Genomic DNA, 23,013 nt, shown 5'->3' with positions numbered 1-23,013 from the left:
ACATCTCCCCACTCGGCCCTCTTGCATTACAGGAATTTTTTAAAAGATATATATTTTAAGACTTTTATTAAAAAGTTTACTTTGTATATGTGGGTGCTTTGCCTGCATGTGTGTCTGTGCCCCACTTGCATGCTTGGTGCCTTTCGGAGGCCATAAGATGGTGTCAGGTTTCCTGGTACTACAGTTACAGATGGTTGTGAACCACGGGTGCTGGGAGTTGAACCCGAGTCCCCTGGAAGAGAGTATTTAGCTGAGCCATTTCTCCAGTGCGCAGATTCTTACTTGGCTTCGGGTGTGGAGGTTCCAACAGCTAGCATTCATGGACTAGCTAGGGAGTGCATCAGGTCCTACCCTGGGCTTCATGATCTGACTTAGGATTCTTTACCCTGTGGGAAGTGCTTGCAGCTTACCTGTCCCCCGTGTTTTCTGACACCCAGCCCTGAAGTATATCTTTGAGTATTGTCCGAAGGTAGTGCCCTTCAACTCCTGGGACGCTCTCATGCGGCAGATGGGCCTCACAGACAATGAAATTCATGTGGTCAGGGCTGAAACACCAGGCTCACATGATGTCTTGTACCAAATGCTGCAAAAGTGGCACGACAAAACTGGGCGAAGCGCCTCCATCAACCATCTGCTGGATGCCTTGGAAGTCATCGGGGAGAGATGTGCCCTGGAGAAAATTGAAGACTATGCAGTGGAATCCGGGAAGTTCATTTATCAGAACACTACAGCACATGTGGGAACTCCGGAGTCAGAGCCAGGAGGATCTCTATGAATTTGAAGCCAGCCTGGTCTACATAGTGAACTGAGGATAGCCAAGGCTATGTAGAGAGACCCTGTCTTAAAAGTGAAAGCGGAGGAGGAGGAAGAGAAGCTGCTGCAGGCTCTTCAGTATTATTAGAATGTATTTTATTTTTCCTTGCTATATTTATTGTAGCCTATTCTTGTATTATTATTCACAGAGCCTCTGTGAACGTAGATCCTAGGCAAGTGTTCTAACACACCTCTAGCATCCTGGTTTACCTTTGTTCCTGGACAAGGCACAGTTGGTAGGGTATGAATGATAGAACTTGCTAACCTTCTAACACTCAGGAGGTAGAGCCAAAAAGATCGAGAGTTCGGGGCCAGTTGGTTTACATAAACTCCTGTATAATGTGCATGCTGTCTAAATTTGAGAGCTGGGGACAAAGAAGGTGTTCCTGTCCCAGATTCTAGCAATATTCATTTCATGGGTCTACTAAGACCCTTGTCCAGAGACAAAATACCCCTATGTAACAGAGGGAAGAATAAAACAGCCCAAGGGTGGAAACCCGTGTCCATGAGAGCAGAAAGAAGGTCACTGGCCACCAAGCATGGCCACTTAGACTACTGCTCGGCACAGCTGCGCAGGCGCTCCCTTGCTCCAGGTGCTAGTGGGCACCCTACTGAGGGTGTGCCCATCTTGACTCTAATCCCCAAGTGTCCGCTTTTCATACTTGCAGTGATTTTACTGGTTTGGACACAGAAGGAGCATTAAAAGTGCTACCTGGGGTAACCCTTGAGGACCATGCCCCCTGTAAGCATTTGACCGTTGTGAGAATAAACACTTCTAGAGCTGGGATCACAGGTGTGCCCCACCAGATCCAGATCTAGAAATAACTTCTGTTAGATACTGTGATAGGGATTTCTGGAAGGCTGGCACATACAGATTTTTGTCCTGTGTGGATTCCCTATTGTTTTTGTTTGTTTGTTTTTTAAACTAGCATGCTGGAGAGGTAGTTCAGCAGTTAAGAGCAGTGGCTGCTCTTCCAGAGGTTCAATTCCCAGCAGCCACATGGTGACTCGTAACCTTCTCTGATGCAATCCAATGCCCTTTTTTGGTGTCTAAAGGCACATATTTAACGATATGGCAGCGTTCCTGGCTGCCATCTATTTTATTTATATTTTTTGCTGTGTATGAATGTTTTGCCTGCATATATATGTGTGACATGCATGCCTGGTGCCTTTGGAGGTCAGACAGAGGCATCTGATCCCCTTGAACTGGACTCAGATGGTTGTGATCTGGCACGTGGGTACTTGAAGCTGAACCCAGGTGCTCTAAACCTCTGAGCAATCGTAAGGCCTCCTTATTTCATCTCTCCTTCTAGCAGAGCCTTCTCCAGTAGATTCTTGGTACACATGGCTGGTCCCACGCATTCTTGTTGCTGTGGCTTCAGGAGGGAGACCCCACTTCTGAGTATTATCCTCGCCATTGTTAGTTATGGTATCTTGAGTGTAAGCATCGTGCCTCCATGCAGGGTTGCACATCAGGGTTTGCTGGGCTCTGCCCAGCCCCCAGAGCAGGTGTTTCACCCTTGCACTTGATGCCCTTTCTTACCCCTCTTAGAAGTGTGTTGGTAACATAAAACAGTACAAGGCTTGTCATTAGATACAAAATACTCATGTATTATGAATTCATGACCAAATTAAATATGAAACCTTATATAAAAAGGTGTGTGGGGGGTTGTCGGTTTGTGTTTTTACCCCCGTCCTCTAAGACAACACTGAGTGACATGTGACATAGTCCAGGGGACCATGTTCTTGGGGCACTGCCCCACCCCTGGGGGCGTTGTGCCACAGGCTTGTCCCACACTGGAGTTTCTCCTTTTCTGTCTCCCAGAGCACCCAAGTATTGAGGGACTGCAAGCTGCACCTCCCTCTCCTGGTTCACTCGTAGCCCCCCACCCCCACCCCATGGTTATACAAGGCCGCAGGAGCCCCACCTGGTCCACGCTGGCTCTGACAGCTGTGAGGGTGGGGGTGGGTCCCTGAGGGGTGAACTGGCCTGGGTGGGGCATGGTGTCCCTTGGTCTTCCAACAACTCCACAGATCTTTCTCCCACTGGCCTGTCCATCATCATCACCACTGATGCCCAGGCTGCTCAGTGATTTACTAATCACCTGGGAGACCCACTTCCCTTTGCTCATTACAACAGACCTCTACCTGTCACTTACAGTTCCCAAGAGGTATGCCCCTCTATCCTCCAAGAAAGGTGTGAGAAGCTGCCTGCCTTTTCCATGGGTATAGGCTTCTCCACACTAGAAGCCATTTAGAATTCAGCAGCAGGGTACACCAGCCAGTAGAGGGCAGCACACGACACACTTCCCCAGCCAGCAATTCTGAAGGGCTTAACCAATAGGCAGCAGCAGGCCAGGGAGTTCCTGGCTCAGAATACAGAAAATCAGCACAGTGAGACCCACTACCGCTTGTTCCTTCTCACAAGCAAGATCAGAACTCTGGGTCCAGGCACTACACGATTGTAGGGTTGCATTTGTTTCTGGGGTTGCTTTAATCCCAGCCTAAGCAATTTATCCAGGTCCTGAGGACTCAGCCAGTATTTCCTACCTGAAACATTTTCTCAGGGGAGGGGGCCCCAGAACTTTCATGACCTATTCCCTCATGGGACTTCACCTTGTAAGTCTAGAGAAAGGGTAAAGGTGGCGATGTGTGGATCATAATTAGGAAACGGGAAGGGTCAACTGAGACCCAGTGTTAATCCAATGGGGGCTTCCAGCCATTATGTCAACCCTCCAGTCACCCCAGTTCCTCTTTAGACTATCATCATTTCCTTCCTGCTCAGCTCCCCCATTTTCTCCTTCCCTTAATCCCCAGCCAGTACCAGGTTGGCTCTATGTGGCCTGTTCTCCAGTGTGCCCTTTTCTGACATTTAATCCCTACTGAAAGCCTCCCACCCCCAAGGAAGCACACGCTCTGTGTACATCCTGTGAAGTCAACCCGGAAGAGAAAGGTATCCTGCATCAAGATGGGAAAGGTCCAGAGCCAGTTGAGCCCCGAAGCCCAAGCCTTCCCTGCAGCCCTGTGGCCTAGAACCACCAAGCATCCGGAACGGCACCCTCAGATTCCGAGGGTGCAGGTCCTCTCCTGAAAGGCGTTGGGGTGGTTGGTACTACCCTTTATAGCCACATAATAACAGAGGCCTCCACTTAGCCTTACGAAAATGTATACCCTTCAGGGTCTCTCCTTTTAGAACTTAATCCTTTTGGGGAGACAAAGGATAGAGTGGTCTTGGTGGTGCTTTTGAGTTTGGGTTTCTCCTTTTGGGCTATTTTTGTTCCCGCCTCATAAAAGGCAGTGCTACCCAGAGGCAGGGGAAGAAACCCAGAGGAGCTTGAAATTGCTGAGCACAGAACCCACCCTTCCCCCTCCTCTTCCATCCATATCAAACATAAGGAGTACAGGAAGGCTGATATAGAAAACCCACATTGGACTGAGGTACTGCCTACAGACCTGCTCATTGAATCACCGCTGCTACCCACCACTAAGTCTGCACTGCCTGTAGTCGGTCCTGAAAGGCTGCTGGCAGCCTGCAGCGTATCCCATTCTCCTAGCAGCCACACCTCATGGCGTAGACTTGATGTGGGCTCCAAAGACTTCTATTCTACCCTAACTTCTCAAGTAAGGATTTGAGTAAGCTCACGGAGATGATGCTCACAAAATACTTGTAACCCTCAAAAGTCTGTTGATGGAAAAACATGACCAGCTCCTGGGGAGGAAGCCGCCTCTCTGGTCAAAGCAGACACCAATACAGACAAGTCCACGTACAGGGAAGCTTTCCTCCATTGACTCTATTGTCAAGTCCAGAGAGAAAAATATCAGAGCTCTGAGCTCCTTCCTGCTTCCCACGTTGGGGCAGATGTTTTCCTGCCCTTCCTGGAATTGTAGGTGGACCCTGTTCTGATCTGCAGGGCCTGGCTCCTCTTAGCCTGAGCCACATTGGCTGGTGAGAACGGCTCTGCCCTTAGGGTTCTGGTTAGGTGAATTCCCTCCGGTAGAGGGGATGATACGGAAGAGCAGAGGGACAAGGGCTAAGGAGGACAACAGCAACGGGATCAGAAGAAGGTGGCAGCCTCAGACCACAGCCGAGGAGGAGGAGGATGGGGACGCTGAGCCCGCTGCTGAGGAGGACGGTGATGAGGGACTGTTCCAAAACAGCCACCGCCGCTTCGGCTGCCTCCGCAAGTGTAAATAGTCCTCTTTCTCTCGCTCCTTCCGCGCACGCTGATAGTGGTCTTCTTCTTTTAGGTACCAGACTGGCGGCCACCGGTGCTTCTCAAAGTACTCCTGGTTTTCTAGAGCACAATGCAAGGGGTGCCAAGTTAGGAGGTAACCTTGGGGCAGCGCTAAGCCTACCCTGCCCGTGGTTCGGGTTAGCTCCTGCTGCAGAAGCTTGTGGAGGCTGACACAGAGACTCACCTGGAGACATAGCCTTCATGTCTCGGGGGAACTTGCGGCACACGTTGTTGTAGTTGGTGCAGATATGGTGAAGACACCAGTCGGCCAACTGGTACGCGCAGTGGAACTGTGAGCGGCATAGAAACACATCCCTACTGGAGCAGGGTCTCCACACAGAAGCCCATAGAGCAGCAGCTCTGGGCAGAGACCCTAAATATTCTGCAGTCATAAGGGGCCCACCCTCACAAGCATCCCTTCCTTTGCCAGAACAGAGCAAGACAATGCTTGACACGGGCTCCCGGGCCCTATTACCAACCCCACAATTGTGTCCAGCAAGTGTACTGCTGTTCGTGTCCCACATGCCCTTCCTCTGGTATCTGCTCTTCTCAGCTCTTACCCACCCAGGATTTCCCCTCTCCTCCCATCTGCAAACGAAACAGTTTGCACCAAGAAGTGGGCAACCGAGCTTAGAAAACCTGGCACCAGCCACACTCACAGGCCCAGTTCCTGCCACTGTGACTCCTTTGCCTGGCAATAAGGGGGCAGGTACTTCAGAGGTACTACAGGGGTAGTTAACCTCAGTACCCCCTATCCTGGGGTCCCCGCTGATGACCTATGGTCTCCATCCCTCTAGCTCATGACCAGCTCTCTTTGCAGATGTTCAGATGGTCTCTAGTTGCTTCCTGATGTATAAGGTGACATAAACTCTACCCAGCTGGGAACCCTGGCCTATACACTATCCTGGCCTGTCACCTCCCAGAGCCCTACACTCTGCCTATGGGCAGAGCCCAGAGTCAAGACTTGTCACTTCCTTCCCTTGCCATGATACCTGCGCCAATTCCAGGAATACAAGGACGTCTCCATCGATGTCCACCATCATCTGGGTTGCCTCCATCAGTCCGGTCACTGTGTACTGCTCTGTGACACACACAGACATCCACAATCAGCTGAAGAAACATGACAAAGGACCTGCAGTGCTTATGTACCACAGCAGGGGATTGCTGCAGGAAGAAGTTCAAACTGATCAGGCCAGGGCCGAGCAGTGGTGGCGCACGCCTTTAATCCCAGCACTTGGGAGGCAGACGCAGGCAGATTTCTGAGTTCAAGGCTAGCCTGGTCTACAGAGTGAGTTCCAGGACAGCCAGGGCTACACAGAGAAACTCTGTCTCGAAAAACCAAACCAAAACAAAACAAAAACAAAACAAAAAACAAAAAAAACAAAAACAAAACAAAAACTGATCTGGCCAGGGTAAGCCCCAATAGGACAGAAAGACCAAAGGAGACTTTGAGTTTGTTCCTATTAGAAGGCAAACAGGGATGAGGGTAAGATCTCGGTGGGGCAGGAATGGGAAACAGAAAAGGGCTGCTGAGCTAGCTAAGAGGTTGGTTTTTTGTTTTTGTTTTTATTTTTTATTTTTTCAAACTATGCATGTCCCACCACATAATCTGATACACAGAATGCCACAGTCCTCGGTACAATTAGCCACTGACAGAAGGCAGCCTGAAACCTCATGTTTGTTGAAAATAAAGACAGCCTGAGAACTCTGACATGGAACTGTGGGTTAAACATACTTATTCAAATTAATTTAAACTTTATTAACAAATGGTGTATTAATCTTCCAGTTTACATTCAAACAGTTATATGAAAAATAAACTCCCTTGGCCCTGAATTTAATTAAAATTATTAGCATAAACCCAAGAGGTATTTCATCCTTAAAAAGATGGGTATGTTTTTTCAGCTCCCCTGACAGGAAAGACCAGGAAACGGAAGAATCACAGACCTGTGAGCATTTCCATTATCATTTGCACTATAAGAATCCAGGACTTCCAGCATGTACAGGGCCCTGGGCTCATTACCACAAAGAAAGCAGGGTGTTTGGAGAAATGGCTAATCCCAGATCTGAAACACAGTAGAGCTAGGACATTCTTCTTCTAGACAGCAAGGACACCAAGGACACCAGAGCAAATGCAAAGAGACGGCTATTGGCTAAAGGTATAGTATTTGAACTTCAAAAAGAATAAATGTTGGTTGTGGTGATAAATGCCTATAATCCTAGCACTCTGGAGGATTCAGCAGAAGAATCAAGAGTTCAACCTGGGCTTTATAAGACCCTGTCTTTAAAACAACAGCCAAACAAAAGAATAATACAATGAAAGGAAAACAATCACATTTGTTCATAACACTTTTAAAATACACACAAATAAAAACTGGTCATCCTTAAGGGTGGGAGGAAAGAGCTATATCTCAGAAACTCGAAGGAAAGGATCAAGTATTACTGTTTTAACTACAGAAGCTCTATTACTGGATAACCAAACAGTGAGTGATGGAGTGATGGGCCTTTCTCACTTTGCAGAAGGGAATGGCTGAGTTGGGATAGTATCTTTTTTTTTTTTTTTTTTTTTTGGTTTTTGGTTTTTTGGATTTGGTTTTTTCAAGACAGGATTTCTCTGTATAGCCCTGGCTGTACCGGAACTCACTCTGTAGACCAGGCTGGCCTCGAACTCAGAAATCAGCCTGCCTCTGCCTCCCAGAGTGCTGGGATTACAGGCATGCACCACCACTGCCTGGCTGGGATAGTCTCTTTTTTAGAACATCTAATTAGTTGATAGGTCTAGGCAGTGACACTCAATCATTGTTAAAACTGAAAAAGAAAGAAAGAAAGAAAGAAAGAAAGAAAGAAAGAAAGAAAGAAAGAAGGAAGGAAGGAAGGAAGGAAGGAAGGAAGGAAGGAAGGAAGGAAGGAAGGAAGGAAGGAAGGAAAGAAAGAAATCAGACAATCTTTTTCTTTTGATGAAGATGAATTACTGAAGGCAGTTTTTTTTGTTTGTTTGTTTGTTTTGTTTTGTTTTTTTAATGCATCAGGATCTAGATCCTAAATTGAATAGCCAGTTTACAAGAAATACGGTTGAGAGAGAATTATACTAGCTACACCATGAACATGGAACGGTGGGACTGGGGTTATAGCTCAGTAGGTAGAGTGGCTTGCCTGTCGGGCCTGAAGCCCTGGGTTCCATCCCAGCACCACATAAACTAGGTGTGTCATGAGGTGGAGGCAGGAGGATCAGAGGATAAAGCAAGTCTAGCCTACAAAAGGACCCCATCTCAAAAAAGAAGACTAAGACGAAGAAGAGGAGGAGGAGGAGGAAGAGGAAGAAGAAGAAGAGGGGGAGGGGGAGGAGAGGGAGGAGAAAGGGAGGAAGAGGAGGAATGCAATCAGTTTAAAAAAAATCTAGCTCATAGAAAACTGCAAGACCAAAAGACCAGTCTAGGGCTTGTGAGATGGCTCAGGAGGTAAAAACACTGGCTGTCAAACAGGAATACTTGAGTTTGATCCCCAAAGTCCATAGAGTGAAAGGAGAGAACCAACTCCCAAAAGTTGTCCTTAGATCATCACACAATAAACAAATATTTAAAAACCAGCATAGGAGTATGTTGGTTACTTTCTGTCAACTTGACGCAAACTAGAGTCAACCTGAGAAGAGGGAACCTCTATATCCAGGAACTGCTGCCGTCTGATTGGCTCGTGAACATGTCTGTGGGGACATTTTTCCACTGCTGATTGATGTGAGAGGGCCCAGCCCACTGTGGGCATAACCAACCCAAGGCAGATAGTCCTGGTTGTATAAGCAAGCAAGCTGAGTGAGCCATTGAGAGCAAGCCAGTGAACACTGTTCCTAGGGCTGGAGAGATGGCTCAGTGATTAAGAACACTGACTGCTCTTCCAGAGGTCCTGAGTTCGATTCCCAGCAACCACATGGTGGCTCATGACTATCTATAATGGATCTGATGCCTCTTCTGGTTGTCTGAAGACAGCTACTGTGTACTCCTATAAATAAAATAAATAAATAGCTCCTACTTTGGCTTCCCTGTGATGAACTGTAACTCATAAGCTTAACATTTTCCTCCCCTAATTTGACTTTGCTCATTTTTTTTTTTTAAATCACAGTAGCAGACAGCAAACTATGATAGTTTGCTTTTCAACAAATAACTTTAGGAAGATTTTTTTTTTTAATGGACAGGTGCTCATTGATTAAATGAAATTCAAAAGATAACACAAAGAAAGTGAAACCAAGCTCTGACATTTAAAGGAAGCATGCTTGGATGATGAAACTACAGACTGTAAGGAAGGGAGTCCATAGGAATTACTGTAAGAGAAAACAGCCTCACAGTGCGGGGTCCTCTGGGGAAAAGAATCTGTAATGGGGAGAGAGAGGTGATAACTAATGGTATGACCAGGGAGGTTCAAGTTCCTGGCACTCATCACACCGAGAAAAGGCCTCTGCTGTAGAATTCATTAAATATATATTTCATCGATTTGTGTCATATTTAACGACAAACAAGATTAAGTATGAGCTGACAACCTCAGAAAATAGAACGCATCTACCACCTGGAACTCAGCAGCTCCCACAGATCCTTCACGGGGCGGATGGGCGGTCACGGCTCAGGGCACATTTTCTAACTTGCACAGATCGTCTCCAGGGAAAAGTAATTAGACGTTACTTTCTGCAAGGCCTTCCGCAGGACAGTGCAGTTTGCCATTTTAAACAGTAGCTGTGCGAAAATTACCTGTGTGGGCTTAACCATGGGTGCTTCTCCAACTTTCTTCTAATTCCTGCCTGAATGAAAAGAACCCCTAGAAAGACCTTTATGGGTTTAGTGTTTCCCTGAGGTCATTATTTTAGAGATAGTCTTCTGAAAACGGAATTAGTCCAAGTCAGATTTTGAAATGTCATGGCATCCGGAAAGGTCACACCATTTTCCATGGGCACCAAAGGGTGCTAAACCTGGAATCTAAGATGCAGAAATTATTCCCTACCCTAAAGACTCTCTTGCTCCTCACTTGGGACACTGGACTCCCTTTGTAGGCCTGGTTTTAATGTTCAGTCCTGATTGATGATTTCTGTCTGCTTCCTGTGACTGATAAGTCCTTTAAATTCCTCTCTCATCACAATGCTGATTCCCTGGTGTCTGTCCTTAATCTTAATTAACTTCCAGTAGCTTTGACCCTGGCCCTTGCCTAAGTCCCAACTCAAGGTCTAAGGCAATTCTCTGCCCTTTCCTGACCTGCCCAGGAAAATCAATCTTGGTCTCAACACCAGCACTAGTATCTAAATCAACAGCAACAGAAGCCATGTGCCTGGGTCTCCATCTTTAGATCCCCTTCCCACTGTGGGCACCTGGCTGTGGCATCTCCTAACTGGCCATGTCATCCTTGCCTTGAAGGCTTCTGGGATTGGCTCATTTTAAAAGCTGAGCTATAGCTCTCATAATATTCCCTCTTTCCCTCTCCCCCCCACCCCCATATGTGTTTTGATACTAGACATTAAACCCAGGGCCTTGTACAAGTAGGCAAGTACCACCACTGAGCTACAGCCCCGCCCCTACCCCCTTTCTTTGAGACAAGGTACGCTAAGTGTCCCAGAATAATTAAACGGACTCCATAGCTCAGGCAAAACTTGAACTTAGGCTCTTTCTGCCTGTCTCCTGTTAGCTGTAATCATAGCCGGCAGCACCAGGCTCAGCTTTCACAATCCTTAGGATGAACTGTGTGTGAGTGGCTGGTCAATGTTTGCCTTGTATTTCTGGAAGAAGGAGGGAAGAATGAAATCAAAAAGGAGAAAGGAGAGGAAGAAGAAAAGAAAAAACAGGAAGCTGACCAGGAGAAGAACCATCCAGTAGAAACAGAAAGATGTTCTATTCCTTGTGACCTCTTGACCTTACCTGAGTAAAGGTCAAAGTGTCATCACCTGACAGAGAACATTTGGTGATGCCAGGAGACCTCTCTCTCTCTCTCTCTCTCTCAAACACACACACACACACACATACACACACACACACACACACACACACACACACACACACGAGACCATTTTGGTTGGTGATGCCAGGAGACCTTTGAGGTAACCCTATCACCATGCAACACACACACACACACACACACACACACACACACACACACACACACTACACATCTATGTCTTCAGGCAAAACATTACACACATCAGCAGACTGAACTCTTTTTGTTTAAATGTGCATTGGTGTTTTGGTGTGTGAAGGTGTCAGATCTCCTGGATCTGGTGTTACAGACATGTGAACCACCATGTGGGTGCTTGGAATTGAACCCAGGTTCTCTGGAAGAGCCACCCAGTGCCCTTAATCACTGTGCCTTCTCTCCAGCACCCAGCAGAGTGAAGTCTAAGAGCACTTTTTCCCTTGGTGTCCTATGCCAGCTTATCCCCAGGAGGCGAGAGGTAACAAAGGATGCATAGTCACTCCCTGGGGTCTCCGTGACCTTGCCCCAGGGAGGTTCTACACTACAGTTAGTTACCTGTGAGGGCAACCAGGTGCGGCAGGCAGAGGCGGTTAGCCAAGACGATGAGCTTCATATCATCCAGGTCCGGGCTGGAGGTGAACACGCCTGTGTAGAGGTACTCCAGCACAGCTCTCATACAGCTCTTGCTTGTGTATGGAAACACTACCTGGGGGGAGGGGAGAAGCAGGCAAGTGGCCCAGAGTTCATCCTGACGTGGGTTGGTTCCCCCCAGTAACCAGCCTTCTGGGCTGTTCCTGAATCTGCGTAGGGAACCCCAATAATCTTGGCTCAGTGACTTGACGGCATTAGTTGAGTAGGGGCTCTGGTGCCTTCTAAAGGGACCTAGATTCTTGGCATCCTCCCTGAAGCCACTGTGGCAAGGAGGAGGCTTGAAGGGGCCATTTGGGTCAGCCACTCCCCAGAGTCCCCTGTGCCTGCAGGGAACCGCTGAAGTGGGCTACAGAATAACCCAAGGGAAGCAGCCGGCTGCTGTGGTGCTGCTGCGCTGGGCCTCTGGGCTCACTCCACAGCAAGCAGCACAGAAACAAAACCTGCTTTTTTTTTTTTTTAATCAGATGGAAGTCTCTCTGGGCTTGCTGAGAACAGGGTGGAGCTTTAAAATGTGTGTCTATGGTACCGAGAAATGCCCAGGGCACGAAGGCCCCCTCCAGGGGAGGCTTCAAAGAATCCTGGAGTTACTCAGCAAGTCCAACTCCTGCTCCCACTTCAGAGAGCAGTTCAGCCCTTAACTATTCAGCTTAGACTTCCCGAAGCACTTCCTTCCGAGGAGCCTTAGGGAGCTCATATTTCTAATTCACCCAGCGTGACTGCTGATTGCTCTTGGTTTGGTTTTTCTGTCAAGGACCTGGTGAGCATGGTCTAAGGGGTAGGAATTTGGAGGCAGGGGTCAAAAAGCATGACCCCCTACTCCAAAGAAATGACAGACAAGCTGGAAAAACTACATGGGGATACATTGAATTTCAAACATCTGTGCAAAGTAGAACCTTGTTAATTATAAGATAGAGAATGATGGGTAACTGATGGTCTGGGAGACAGAGATGATGGAAAACACCAAAGGCTACTCTGCCTATCTAGGAAGACAGAAGAGGGACCAGATGCAGGAGAACATTTCTAAGGGCCCATCAACAAACCCCTTCCAACTCTAGGCTGAGCTGGTACCCAGGAGGGTGGCTCAGAAGGAGGAGGAAGATGGGTCAGCTGATGGGCACTGGTCAGAGAAAATGGGGACTGACTGTATTCATTACATGCTTCTATGTTCTGTATTTGATGCCCTGACCTCTAGAGCCTGGGAGGTCTTTTCCAGCCTAGCCAGCCAGTTCTAGAGCTAGCAAAGGAGCTGCCTGCAAGTGGGCCTCCTTTCCCACACTCACACACCCGTCGTCTACCATTTCCTGTTCCAATCACCCTAGAGCCCTGGAGCCAAGTATCAACCAACCAGGATACCTCCACCTCTACTTCCTGGCTGACTCCCACTCTTCTTGGTGTAGCCCCTTTGGGGTTACATTTCCCCTCCTTGGGATCTCTATCAATCCACCTTGCCGGTGGCACTTTCTCCTGATCTGTTGATCTCTCCATAGCTCAATAATAATAAAACTTATCTTTGCAGACACTGCTGACTTCAGTTCAGAACACGGGCTTTTCCATGTGTCTCAGGGAAGCCACAAAGTGTAATTAAGAAACCAAGGAACTGTCAATCCTGAGTTCCAGACCTACCCTCTTTTTTTTTTGTTCTAGTTGCATAACTTTGTGCAAGTTGCATAACTTCTCAGGGCATTCCTATCTTGCATATAATAGGTTCAGCTTGCTATATGCACATTGGGGTAAAATTAAATGAGATATATGTGAAAGAGCTTTCCAAGCTACTAAGATACTGTAATTTCCTCTTCTGGAATATTGAAAAATCCTTGGCTCTTTGAAACATCTCATAAACTCATTTTGGGTCCATCACTGCTTAGAATGTGACCCAAGCTGAGGAAAGTACCACTAACCGATGCTGTCTCAGATTCAAAGATGTAAATGCCTTTCCCATCCTCTCCCTTCCCATCTCCAGCCTCACCTCCCTGGTAGAACTCTCCACAAACGGCCCCCCAAACATGGCAGCCATCCAGTCACAGCTGGAAATCAGCAGAGGTTTATGGGCGCTGATGGTCCCATCATCCAGGATGAAGGTCACATCTGTCCAGGAGAAGAGGCATCATGTAAGGACACAGTGGATATGCTGGAGAATCAGCCCCAAGCCATCACCGGGCCCTGACTACCCACCTGCCTTCTGGAGCCGTGTGATATGAGTAATAGGCTGTAGACCATCAAGCTATTGGCTTGAGCAGCAGGGCAGCCATGTTTCCATGGCATTGAGAGCTGAAGCCAATTCTGAATACTAAAGGGACAACCTGGGCCCCCTCAAAAAATTTCCTGGAGAGAACCCCTTCTTCTTCTCTGTGTGTCTCATACCTGAAAAGGTGCCCTTTGCCAAACACTCCTTAACCCGGTTGGTACGGCGAACGTGGAAGGCCTTGGTGATCTCCTGATTCATGAAGGCCTCGTTGTTGAGAATGTTGGCCACCATCATACGTAGATCAAAGACCTCTAGCAGCTCGGCAATGTGGGCGATGTGCATGAGGTCCCGCTCGTTCTCACCTAGCTCCCCTGTGTACAGGTACTTGAGAACAGCCCGGAAGGGCCCCGGCTGAATGGAGTTATCCATCTTCACCACCACCATCAGCCGGGATTTGAAGGTCAGAGGATCCTCTGCCATCTCTTCCTGGATACTCACAAAAGCTCGGCTCCAGGAAGACAGCACACGCCCTCTGCCTGGCAGGTACCCTGTTCCATTACCCCGTAAGATCCCGTCACTGGTTGAAGCCCTGAGGCCAGCAGGACCAGAGCCCCCAGCCTCGTCCACGCTCTCACAGACGTCAAAGCTGGCTGCCCGAAGCAGGAAGTCCCGCCCATGGTGGTGATGGTGATGATGGTGATGTTGCTCAGGGTGGCTCCGGTGGTCCTCTGGGCGGGGGCCCCCTGGCCCTGAGGGGCCCCCCAGCTCCCCCTCACTCAGGTCCATGAGAAATAAGTCATAGAATTTGGAGGAGGAGGTGGAGAGGTAGATTTTGTGGGCAAAGATGCGCACGCGCTCCTGCAGCACCAGGATGACATCCGCACAGAGCGGGTCTTCCAGGAGATGGGCGGGGCACTCCTCGCTGCTGGAGGGGGGATCGGGCACCACGATGATGGGGGGCGGTGGCTTGGGGGGAAGGAAGGGTGCTTGCAGTAGAGGCCGCTGCACGTTGCGCAAATGAGATTTCCAGAACTGCAGGTGGCGGCGGGAGATGAGCGCAGCCCGAATGGCATTGTCAAAGACGTCCTTGATACCAAACTGAGCCACCACGCTGGTCTCATAGTAAGGGATCCCCAGCTCTTTGGCCACTTCCCGACCCTTCTCTGGGGGGAGGATTTCATTGGGCTTGATGGGCCTGGTAAGTGGAGAAGGGAAAACAAACTTGTGTTGGTGCCTGGCCATTTTCTTCCAGGCTGGAGGATCTGCTCGGCATCCGCCGTCGACCCCTCTCTCTTCTGCCTGGCCCTCTGGTCCTTTAGGAAAACTTCATTTTTCTATGCTAGACCCCACTAACTGCCCCAGACCAAACAGGGGCCTGCACCTCTCCCTCTGGTAACTTGTATGCAAAACTTCACATCGGCATTTAATCACAGACACACAGATATCCCTTAGTATCTGAAGGGGATCAGTTCCAGGATCCAAATCTGTGGAAACTGAAGTCCCTTGTATGAACCGTCGCTATGGTTACATAACCTGGACACATCCTGGCTCTTCTTTAAATCACTTATAGATTATTTATAAGTGGTATGCTATGCTAGACTTGTTACCATGCCATAGTTAGGGAATAATGACAGGAGTTGGGGGAGTCTGGACATTTGCGTTTACACTGGCTGAGCCCATAGCCGTGGAACCCGTGATATGAAGAGCCAACTATATTAGCACTGCAGAATTCTAAGACTCTTTCATATATTCTCACACAGGTCTTCTCTCTGTCTTTCCTCATGGAATACAGCACAAGACAGTTCCCACAGGGGTATACAACAACAAAAAAGAATGAGTGAGTGAGTGAGTGAGTGAGCATGTTTGTTGTTGACTCTGATGTGAATTTGTTCCAAGTGTAAGGCGAGGCATAAGGGTCAGTGGGTCTCCTTCCGGGTCGAGCAGGAAGCCACAGTGATGCCCCGCCCCCATGCCCCTTCCCTCTCCCTGGGCACCAGTACCCCTACCTAGCCAAAGGTCTCCTGGCCCTGTTAACAGCTTCCAGGTCAGCATAGCGCAGGTCCAGCTGGCAGCCCACCAGAATGACAGGAGCTCTGGGGCAGAAATGCTTGATTTCTGGGTACCACATGGTCTTGACATGGTGGAGGGAATTGGGGTTGGCAATGGAGAAACACAGAACCACCACATCGGATCTGTGGGGTGGGAGAGAAAAGTTAGCGGCACAGAAAGCTCATGGTGGTTTCCTGGAAAGAGGAAAACACATTTGCTTGCCCATCCCCCCTAGCCTACCCTGCCCTAGGAACCTGTTTCCACATGATACATAATAATCGTAACTGTAATTTATATAGGCATTTTAAAGCACAGAGATTCGTTTGGCCACATGGTTATCTCATGAGTTAATAACTATCACTTGGGGCTGGGGATATGGGGATTCAAGGGAGTGAATCCTATGCAGGCATGAGGACTTGAGTTCAGATCCTCAGTACTCAAACATTCACATAAAAAGCCAAGCACGGCTGTGGGCATTTGTGTCCCAGGCACAGCGACAGGGTATGGGGTGGAGTTGGCAGGGGGTGGGGGTGGGGGACAGGAGTGGAATCCCTGGGGCTCTCCACTCTATCCAGCAAGACCAGTCAAAACTGTAAGTTCCTGGTTCTGTACAAAGCCCTGTCTCAAAAAAACACAAAACAACAACAAAAAAAAAAAAAAAAAAAAGAAAACAAAAATAACAACAACAAAAAACCCTAAGTTGGAGAGTGAAGACCTCCTGATGTCTACCTCTAACCCCATCAGTCATATATACAGGTAAAAAACGCCCTCTCTGCAAATTGGCACACCATGAACATGTAAATGCCAATACACATATCTAGATACACACACACACACACACACACACACACACACACACACACACACGAGAACTTCCAGTTCAAGGCTGCCTGGGTGACAAGGGCACTGGAAGATCTTATCTCAAAATACAGTTCTTCTCTTGTTTGTTTTGCTTTGCAAAGGACTAGAGACACAGCTCAGTGTTAGCGCACTTGCCTAAGGTACATGAGGCCCTAGGTTCAAATTCCAACATTGAAAGAAAAAAGAAACAAAGGAAGAAAGAACTTATCACCATCCCACAGTGAGAAAAAAAAAACCAATCCCAGAGCTGCTCATAGTTAGTAGGTTGCAGAGCTAGTAGGTTGCAGAGCTAGTAGGTTGCAGAGCTAGTAGGCCGCAGAGCTAGTAGGTTGCAGAGCTAGTAGGTTGCAGAGCTAGTAGGTTGCAGAGCTAGTAGGTTGCAGAGCTGGGACTTACAACTTGCCTCCAAGCCCAGCATGTCTTCAGCCCCAGGGAATGTCCACCACCAAATCCCCTCCTCTCACCGAAAGCCCCCAAGGCCTGCCCTACCTTCCATAAGCAAAACGTCGGTCTTTGTGGTGGTCTCCGAAGGTGTCCCAGAGGCGCAGGGAGACGCTGACGTCATCTACCACATCTCGGGAGCGTTCTAGCACCTGGGCATGGGGAGATGGGACAATGGATCTTGAGGATAGATGCCAGCTCAACCCTGATGGGGAGAACAGGGTTGGCACATGTGTCTTGTACAACCTGCTGTCCATAGGAAATCACTGGTGAATAAATATCAAGGGTACTCTCCATGCTGAGCAGAAGCAGGGGAGACCTTAAAAGAGCACACTTCTTGCTGCAGAAGAACATGTTATTACTTTGGACTGTGACTGCACAGACATAGTTCTCAGCCAAAGTTAGAATCCTAGCCACCAGCTTACCTATTTGTGCTGGCTAGTTTCATTTCAACTTGACACAAGCTAGGGTTATCTGAAAAGAGGGAAGCTAAATTGAGAAAATGTCTCCATGAGATCCAGCTGTAGGCTAGTTTCTTAATTAGTGATTGACGGGGGAGGGCCCAGCCTATGGTATGTAGTGCCATCGCTGGGCTGGCGGTCCTGGGTTCTTTAAGAAAGCAGGCTGAGCAAGCCATGAGGAGCAAGCCAGTAAGCAGCATTCCTCCATGGCCTCGGCATCAGCTTCTGCCTCCAAATCCCTGCCCTGTGTGAGTTCCTGTCCTGACTTCCTCCAGTGATGGACTGTGGTGTGGAAGTGTAAGCCAAATAAACCCTTACCTCTCCAACTTGCTTTTGGTTATGGTGTTTCATCACAGCAATAGAAACAGTAACCTGAATATCACTGCAAACACAAATGGTCAAAGATACCTCCCTGGGAGTGAACTTCCTTCAGACCTCTCTCCAGAGGCCCCTTCTTGCTTCATCCACCTCTGCCCCACCCCTAGGGGCTCTCATGAGCTCCAGAGACACCAAGCTACAGTTTAACATCCATAGCACAGGCCCACAACCAAGGGGCCTTGTAGTCTTACCTCCTGGCATACACGATACTGGTCAATGGCCCACACTGTGGGCACATGGGTGGCAAGCAGCTGGTACTGGGTGAGGGTGGCATTGCAGGCCCGGGCACAGATGAGCCTAGTCTTGCCCACAGCGTTGTCCCCCACCACCACGCACTTGATGGTCTCTACGTTTGGCCTTTCATAATCCATGTCAGAATCCATTAATTGGGACCTGCAATTAATGGCAAGAAAGGAGCTATCAGGACAGTTTGGCATGTTCTACCCCTGAGGACCAGGGCCAGTGTAAGCAGCCCTCCTTGGCTGACTCTGTCTCTTTGTCAAGCACTGGCACTGACATACAGAGAGAGGAGTGGGCAACTTACAGGGACTCTAAGAAAGAGGAGCTCGCTGGGCAGTGGTGGTGCACGCCTGTAATCCCAGCACTCGGGAGGCAGAGGCAGAGGCAGGCGGATTTCTGAGTTTGAGGACAGCCTGGTCTACAGAGTGAGTTCCAGGACAGCCAGGGCAACATAGAGAAACCCTGCCTTGAACCACTCCCCCCCCCAAAAAAAAAGAAAAGAAAAAAAGAAAAAGGAGCTTGTCCAGGCTGAGTGATACAGGCTGAGTGACACAGGCTGAGTGACACAGGCTGAGTGACAGGATGGATCACTCCTCTCCCTCTGGTCTCCCACCATCCAGCAGGGCTGGGTTCTGCGGAATGGAGGCAGTCTGTGAGAGATTCCAGGCCAGGACCTGCTTGGGCCTGGCCCCACTCCCCCAGAGAGAGGGAATTGGCTTGGTAGCTCACTCATCCTCTGTTAGCCTCCTCTTCCCTGGGGCTGTAGCAGCAGCAGGACAAAACAGCTGAGAGAAGCAGACTTAGGGCCAGGTCCCTCCCCTTCCCAGCATGCTCCAGGGCAGAGGCACTTTAAAATTTAATGGACATGTCAGGGCTGGGCAGCAGCTCTCCCTGGCTTCCCCTGTTTTCCCCTGGCCCTCTCAGATGGTAAATTTCCAGGACCTAGCCTGTTCCCTTCCATCCTCCTACCCTACCCTCTTATTGGCTAGGAGAGCCTCTTTGAGTAGGAAGCCTTCTATGTAACTGCTGAATCTACAAGCATCCCCTTTTATACACTGGTCCAGTCACGTTGCCCACATGTCTACTCAGCTGAAGGCTTACTTTGAGACAGAGATGGAGGGAGTCATAGCCCAAAACAATACACTCTATGGTCCATGGGCCTTCCCATACCCAATCTGGGGTACCCACTGCATCCCGCATCCAGCTAATTGGATAAGATCGACCTCCTTCAAACCTCCTGCAGAGGAAGAAGCTTAGCCTGGAAGGCCCTCATTCCTCCAGCACTCTGAGGAGAAGCCAGACAAATTGTCTATGTGGGGAGCTGGCTGCTAAAGTTGAGGGCCAAGTTTAGCTTAACTTTCTGCCTCAGTTTCCTTTGGTGACAGGCAGAGAAGTCGCCTATCCATGCCAGAGGGTAATGGATCAGATGAAGAGACAGAAGGGTCTTCTGTAGCTAACATGACATGTCAGTGGTTAAAAAAGCAGAGGCTCGGGTTTGAGGAGACTTTGAGGATACTCTCTCCCCTGGTGCCTACCCTCCTCGAAGCAGGCTGGGGAGGAGGGGCAGGGCAGGTGCACGAAGGGTTCTCAGTGCACCCCTGCTCACTCGCTATGTGCAGCTAATCATCTCTGAAGTAAGCCTTTCCAGGTCCAGGAAGACTGAGCGCAGTTGTCCTGGAGGCTGCCCAGGCGCTTTACTGCTGAGCCATCAAGACCAGAGCTGAGCCACCAGCAAGCAGCAGCAGCAGCAGCAGAGGAGCTCTGTCCCTGGCACGATGTCACCAGATGCTAACATGCAGGAATGCAGAGCTGAAGTGCTCAAGTAACATGGCAAGTGGGGTTTGTGCAAGGGGATGCAGCTCAGCAGCCTAAGCAGAAGGCGCAGCAAGGACTTCTCAATGAGATGGGGGTAGCCTCTTCCTGGGAGTCCTCCAGCCTCAGGATCCCTCCACTAAAAAGGGCCTCCACTAAGCTCCGGCCCAGTCCACATGGCAATGACCGCATCCTTAGGATGCCCTCCTGGTCCTGTCTGCCAAGCCACTGTTAAATAGTCATCAGCTTTCTGCTTCCTCTTCTCTGTCCTGAACGGCTCCTAGTCTCAACATCTGAGGGATGTGTGGGTACCAGAGAGAGCCACGTGGGTGTGCTTTCTGCTTGAAGGGACCAAATAACAAAAAAGAAGAGATAAGACAGAATCTCGCCTATGAAGACAGAAAACCCACAGGCCAACAGTACTTCCTTCTACAGTTCAAATTCTCTAGCATATAGGTGTGGAAGTGAATGGGAGGGGCCTGGGTTCTTAAATCCAGGGGCATGTCCAAGTACAGCTCCTCTATAGACTAATACACACACACACACACACACACACCCCTTGTAATTTCATTTCCATAGTTTTCAGTAGGGGACAGCGAGCCAACGAGTAGGAGGGTGGTAAATGTTGGCCATGACTTCAGGACACAGAACGCTTACATTTCTATCTAATCTGCACACTGAAGCCCACGCCCTGACTGCCCCTTCAGACTTCCCTGACACATCTACCAACTGGGGCTTCCTTTTGCTCATCGTCATCCCTACATCAGCAACTTCAAGCTTCGCTGTCCTGTCTAGAAAGAGGCAAACCACTGCACTTATTGTGGACTCAGTCTCTGCCTCCAGTAAATGGGTATAAGGGTATTGGAAGAAAGTTCTTGAATTTTGGTAAAATCACGCCAAGGGAGCCTGGGTGGAAGGAGGCATTTGTCTTCTTATGTAATATAGTATTATATAATGCTAGATTGCATATCCATATGTGTAATTATATCTCTCTTTAAGATACAGGCTGGCCCAGTTAAGCCAGGAGAACTTTTTGTCTCATCAGGCCTGCCGTAAATGAGGATCCTGTCCAGGAGACATCATGGCAATATTAATATAATTTCTGCTTAGAATATGGCTACTTTTCTGGATCGCTGCTGAAGCACAACAATACAAACCATTCGGTGAACCTCCCCATTGTCCCTTTCCCTCTGGCACTCTCTTCAGTGACTGGAGACTTTTCCTCACAGTTGTCCCAGTCCCATTCCTTCAGAACCTCCTGACCATCCTCCACCCTGCCCTGGTATCACAACCTCCAATTCACTCCATCCACCTCCTTGACATTCCTAAAGCCACTGATATTTCCTCCCCCAACTCTTGTCCCCCAATCACCGCCCCCTCTTCACAAACAGTGTCCCTCACATCAGCTTTCCCAGTTCTTTGTGCTCTGTCCAGGACAGATCCGAAGGTGTGCTCAGATTACCCACAAACCTCAAGGGCTCCCCTTCCCACCTCCGCACCCCTACACACACTCTTTGCAGAGCTCAAAAGCCCCCCTTTCCCTCCCACAGCTGATAGGAGGCTTGTTCATCTGTGGCTGCCCTAGTCTGGTTGTCAAGGAAACGACAATCTCCCTGGGAGCCTGGCTTGTTTCCTAGCAACCAATATCCCACATCCTGCATCTTACAAAAAAAAAAAAAAAAAAAAAAAAAACGTGAAAAGGAGGAAAATTGAGAAAATGAAAGTAAAAATCAAGGAAGATGGACAGAAAGGAAGAATCGGGAGGAGAGGAGCAAAGGAAAGGTGGGTTTGGAATTAAGGGAGCACCCACTGTGGACGCTGACATTGTAATATGGGCGAAGGTGGAGGGGTGGATCCGCCCCACGCAGAAAACGTAAAGCAAGGCCCAAAGGGATCTTAAATGATCACGTTAACAGAAACAGAAGCCTAAATACAGGATAAACCGTTTCAACCCTAGGATACCCGAGCATTAACAAAGAAAGCTCAACATTTCCACCAGTAGTTTGCCAAAACTCAGCTGGACAGACCACAGTGGAGTTGACTTCAAAGAAACAGCTAACTCCAAAGCCGTCAGCAAACACCCCAATTGTACTGGTTTTTAAAAAAAGAAAGAAAGAAAAGAAAAAGAAAAAAGGTACACCTCCTACCACTCTGAACCCCTTATTTCCCTACTTGACATGCCGCTCTGCACACACAATTTTTTTAAATGTAATAAATAGCGAAGGGGGAGGGGCGCCACACGAATGCAAACCATGTAGTTTTCCCTAAAAACACCCAAGAAAGGTTAATTTCTCTTCCCTCTGAACCGAGCAGCCTCAGCCAAGTGCCCAAGGGAAGAGTGGGGCTCAGGGGAAGGCAGGAGGGACGCAGGCAGGAGAGGGGAGGGCGCTGAAGGATGAGCCAAGGCGAGGCGGCACGTTTGCAGAAGCTGCTTGCAACCCGGCCATAACAGAAATCAATCGTGTACTTACACCACTACATGTGACGGGGTAATTTCTAGTGTAGGGAACACATCTCTTCCTGCTAAGCACGCTCATTTTAGTGAGATGTCTGGGGTCACTCTGCGCGTGCAAGTTGGGGCGCCGCCGACGCTGCTGCTCTGTGCTGGAGATCCAGCCTCCTGGGGTCCCGGTTCAGGTACGATCAGAAGAAACTCTGGCACAGGAGCCCAGGTCGGACCGCGGTGCGTGAGCAGCCTGGGGCGCTGCACTGCAGCCACTGCCTCTTCCGGATCAGCATCTCCGCGCGCCCTGGGCGCCCAATGTCATGGAGGCTCGAGGAGCCGGGCTGCGCGCCGCCGCTCCGACCTCCGGCCGCTGGGCCGCGCCGCCGCCCGGCTGCGCTGCGGAGGTTGCGGGCGACGCGCTAGAGAGCGAGGCGCCGGGTGAGGCCGCCGCACGCGCGCAGCCTTAAGACGCCGAGCGCCGCAGTCCCCGGGACCGCTCACGAC

General features: G+C 49.2%; 2 protein-coding genes across 3 annotated transcripts in view; one reads left to right on the top strand and one right to left on the bottom strand.

Moving 5' to 3' along the window:
* The window catches only part of LOC127691354 (tumor necrosis factor receptor superfamily member 10B-like), an 18,012-nt gene extending 15,592 nt beyond the window's left edge, over positions 1 to 2,420 (top strand). For both annotated transcript variants that reach the window (XM_052191095.1, XM_052191094.1), the window contains exon 8: positions 438 to 2,420. In XM_052191095.1, the coding sequence (XP_052047055.1) occupies positions 438 to 775 (338 nt within the window). In that variant the 3' untranslated portion in view covers positions 776 to 2,420. The remainder of the gene's footprint in view (positions 1 to 437) is intronic.
* Positions 2,404 to 23,013, bottom strand: Rhobtb2 (Rho related BTB domain containing 2). Its single transcript, XM_052191093.1, is given in 12 exon segments — positions 2,404 to 4,886; positions 4,888 to 4,974; positions 4,976 to 5,108; positions 5,233 to 5,338; positions 6,041 to 6,129; positions 11,541 to 11,691; positions 13,603 to 13,721; positions 13,998 to 15,016; positions 15,828 to 16,013; positions 17,221 to 17,324; positions 18,203 to 18,404; positions 22,535 to 23,013. Coding segments are annotated over 11 exon segments (2,283 nt in total). The 5' UTR covers positions 18,395 to 18,404; positions 22,535 to 23,013; the 3' UTR covers positions 2,404 to 4,789.

Source organism: Apodemus sylvaticus, chromosome 8 (genome assembly GCF_947179515.1).
Source record: "Apodemus sylvaticus chromosome 8, mApoSyl1.1, whole genome shotgun sequence".
NCBI lineage: Eukaryota > Metazoa > Chordata > Mammalia > Rodentia > Muridae > Apodemus > Apodemus sylvaticus.
The sequence above is the reverse complement of the archived record's forward strand: the minus strand, read 5'-3'. Positions and strand labels throughout refer to the sequence as shown.